Source organism: Wasmannia auropunctata, unplaced genomic scaffold (assembly GCF_000956235.1).
Source record: "Wasmannia auropunctata unplaced genomic scaffold, wasmannia.A_1.0 LD336083.1, whole genome shotgun sequence".
Classification (NCBI taxonomy): domain Eukaryota; kingdom Metazoa; phylum Arthropoda; class Insecta; order Hymenoptera; family Formicidae; genus Wasmannia; species Wasmannia auropunctata.
In genome coordinates this window covers 1,772,543-1,775,964 of record NW_012026807.1, presented here as the reverse complement: position 1 = coordinate 1,775,964, position 3,422 = coordinate 1,772,543, and the positions used below count along the sequence as shown (strand labels likewise).

The 3,422-nt window shown below is 34.9% G+C and overlaps 1 protein-coding gene across 1 annotated transcript; it reads right to left on the bottom strand.

Annotated features, from left to right (window-relative positions):
* Positions 1-1,719: 1,719 nt before the first annotated feature.
* LOC105448731 (glycine-rich cell wall structural protein-like) lies at positions 1,720-2,916 on the bottom strand. Its single transcript, XM_011687473.1, has 3 exons — positions 2,881-2,916; positions 2,273-2,337; positions 1,720-2,098 (listed from the first exon to the last, which is right to left on the bottom strand). Exons 1-3 carry the CDS (start codon positions 2,914-2,916, stop codon positions 1,720-1,722), a joined length of 480 nt encoding a protein of 159 aa, XP_011685775.1.
* Positions 2,917-3,422: the final 506 nt, after the last annotated feature.

Genomic DNA, 3,422 nt, shown 5'->3' with positions numbered 1-3,422 from the left:
TTTATTTCTGCAATAAAAATTTTCTCGACAAATTTCTCGGGTCAAAAATCGATAAATGACCATGTAGGAGTTGACCTAGGTGATTTTTTATATTTTTTTAAATAAAATCACGATTTTTTAAAAATAGCCACATAATTCATCTTTAAGATGAGCCTAGAAAGAAGTGTATATCTTTACTTTTCTGGAAGATATGAATTTTTAAACATTCGGGAAAAGAGGCTTCAACGCAGGTAACACGGCAATTTTAAGATAGGATTACTTTTTTGAAATCTTTCAAAAATTTTATTTTATATGGCATAATTTTGTGATATCATTACTTTGTAATATCATTACTCTTTCTTAGAAAAAAAAGATATAAATAGAGTCGTAATATATTTCTCACTGTACGTTTTTATAACAAAACATTTCTATAATATTTCTTATTTATTTGTACTATTTGAAAATGTTTTATGTGTTATTGAATAAATGTTTTGATTAGTATATTGAAATATTGTTTTAAATAATAGTTTCTTTGTATAAATCTTTTTACTTTTTTTGAAAATTTAATAAATTACATGTTTTCTTAACGTTTCGAAAAAATTAAAAGTATTTTAAAAATACGTTTGAAATAGAAGGGATATATTATATATACAAACAAAAAATTACGGTCGTATATGAAATACGTGCCGTAAAAACAAATAACATTTATTTATGTTTATAACGTAAAAAACGTAGATATAAAAACAACATAAGAATAAAACAACAAATAACGGTATTTATAATATTTATATACACATTGTGATGAAAGAATATGTCAAGAATTTAATGAAAGTAACTCAGACTAGAGGTATAAAAAAAGATGTCCGCTTTTCGAAAGTCGAAAATGACAAAAAGTTAGTCGATACTCTATGAAATAAGACAATCCTGATTTTGTTGTATGTATCATAAAACACAATCAATTTCATATTGTATAGAGAACGCTTGCATTGTTAAAAATAATGTGAAATCGAGTTATTCGTTGTACCGTTGCACGCAACAGTCTCGTGCGTGCACGATTTAACTATTTCAAGCATACATATTTTCTCACAATCGCCAGCTTTCCGTTTGATGACAGTGCGTTATCGGTTTATACTTTATATATCTTTTGCGGCGTATGGATTAAAACCATTAAAACCCAAGCTTTTTATATGAAGTTTTCCACTTCTCACTTTCAACATCCAATTGCAACGGTCTGTGTTTTTCGAATACAACTTCATAATTTTACAAATAATTTATAATATAATTACTGCAAAATATTTCTGTGCACTTTATGTAAAAATCAGAATAAATCAACGAATAAATATTTAACAATTGATTGTCGCTCATTTGCTACAACAAAAACATAAATAAAAACAAATTTTTCTGGAAAATAAATTGAAATGTTTTAAATTATTAAAATTTTGTAATATTAAATTTTAAATGCAATTTTTATACAATAACTGTAGAAAAATAGAAGTTTTTCCTTTCTTTCTTTTTGTTCTCATTTTCTTGCAAGCAATTAAAAGATGACAATTTTTGAGTCGTTGTAGCAAATGAGCGACAAATATTGTTCTATGATAGAACAAAAATGTATCAAACATCGACAGAAAAACGGGATGGCAAAGACGTTCCGGACATTTAAAAACGAATTACCATGTCAATTGCTTTAAAACTAATTTTAGGATTCCTCAAAAGTTATCGATAATTCACTCGAGAATATTTCTAATGTCCCGACCAGTCGCCGCCGCCGAATCCGCCCCCGCCGCCGAATCCACCCCCGCCGCCAAATCCACCCCCGCCGCCGAATCCACCTCCGTGCCCTAGCTCCAGGTGACCACCGCCGCCACCTCCGAAATTGTGGCCGCCACCTCCGAAATCGTGTCCGCCACCTCCAAAATCGTGTCCGCCACCTCCGAAATCGTGTCCGCCACCGCCACCGCCACCGCCACCGTGACCCCCGAGGTCAACAGGATGACCCACGGTGTATCCGAGTACTTCATACTTGTCCTCGTCGCCGCCGCCGTGATGTATGTGTTTCATGATCGTGTGCGTATGGTGGATGGTCTTGATCTTATACGGCACGTGGATTATCACATGGCTGCTAAAAAAGAACGCGTAGGTATTTAAAGCTTCTGACTGGTTTCGAGAAATAAAAACTGCGTGATTAATTTTTACTAAAACTTTTAACGTCGCGATATATCGGATTATACTTATAGACGTTCCACTTTCTCACGTTTCTTCAACCTCGCCGATATTGAACTGAATTTAAACTTACTGATGTCCACCGTGTCCATCGGCGTTGGCTAAGTTAAATAGTGCGATGACTAAGAGAAGAGTCAGCTGGAAATAATATTGTTTAACAAAAATTGTTAATAAAGCTATATATATAGAATTAATCCTATCTCATTTTAGCCGTGTTACTAAATATCAAAAAATGGAAAAAGTCATTCGTTTGCAACGGTCATAATAGAAGTAATATGTAATAAAAGTAATGCCCTTATGTGTGTGTGCGTAATATTAAATAAATAACATAATAATTTGATTTTGTAATTTTGAATAACGACTAATTTTTTACAAAAAATATATTGAGCAATCATAATTTTAAAAAATCCAAAGTGAGAATTGTGTAAAAAAACATAATAACAATAAAAATTATGTATTTCCGAAAATGTCACTATCATATTAAAGAAATTGCAAAAAGCAGATGTTATTTTTAATTTCTTATATTGCTCAAATCAGAAAACAAACATTTCTTACATCGTTCTCCTTGATTAAGCACAGAAATGATAATCCTTTCGATTAACTCCGAAAATTATCACTGACTGTCACCGTCTCACATTTCCGCCGCAATCGAAAATGCGGTAATAATATCTTGAGACTTACCAAAAAGCCCGGTATCATTTCTTGTCGTTCCATCATCGTTCCGTTTTTGGATAGGACCGGCGAATAAAATATGTCACTTTCGCCACAGCAGGGCGACGAAGATAGAGCGAAAGGTGGGGAAAAAAACTATGAATATGATCAACGACGGGAAAGCACAACAATTACTTCTCCGCCCGGTCTCGATCTGACGACCATCGCGAACACGCGTGCCGCTTTTATATATACGCACGTACGATATAGAAGCAGGATAAGAATGAAAGGGAGTATTTTGCCACCCGTGTGCACCGCACTCGTGAAAGGAGTCGCCTAATAGTCTTCTTGTGGCAAAAAGTCACCCGATCGCGGCGAAACAGAGGGGGACAAGCGTGCCTCGCCTTCCTCCCTCGCCGCCTTTGTACATTTCCTCGTTTTTGATCAGATCCGTCGCAGTGGGCCGTTCCTTCTCTTCCTAACGAAAGGCAGGTGAACGGCCAGGATCAAGATCGCGATCGTACCTCGTGCACGCGGGCGGATGGACGCGGGTTTGCGTTCGTTTCACTAAT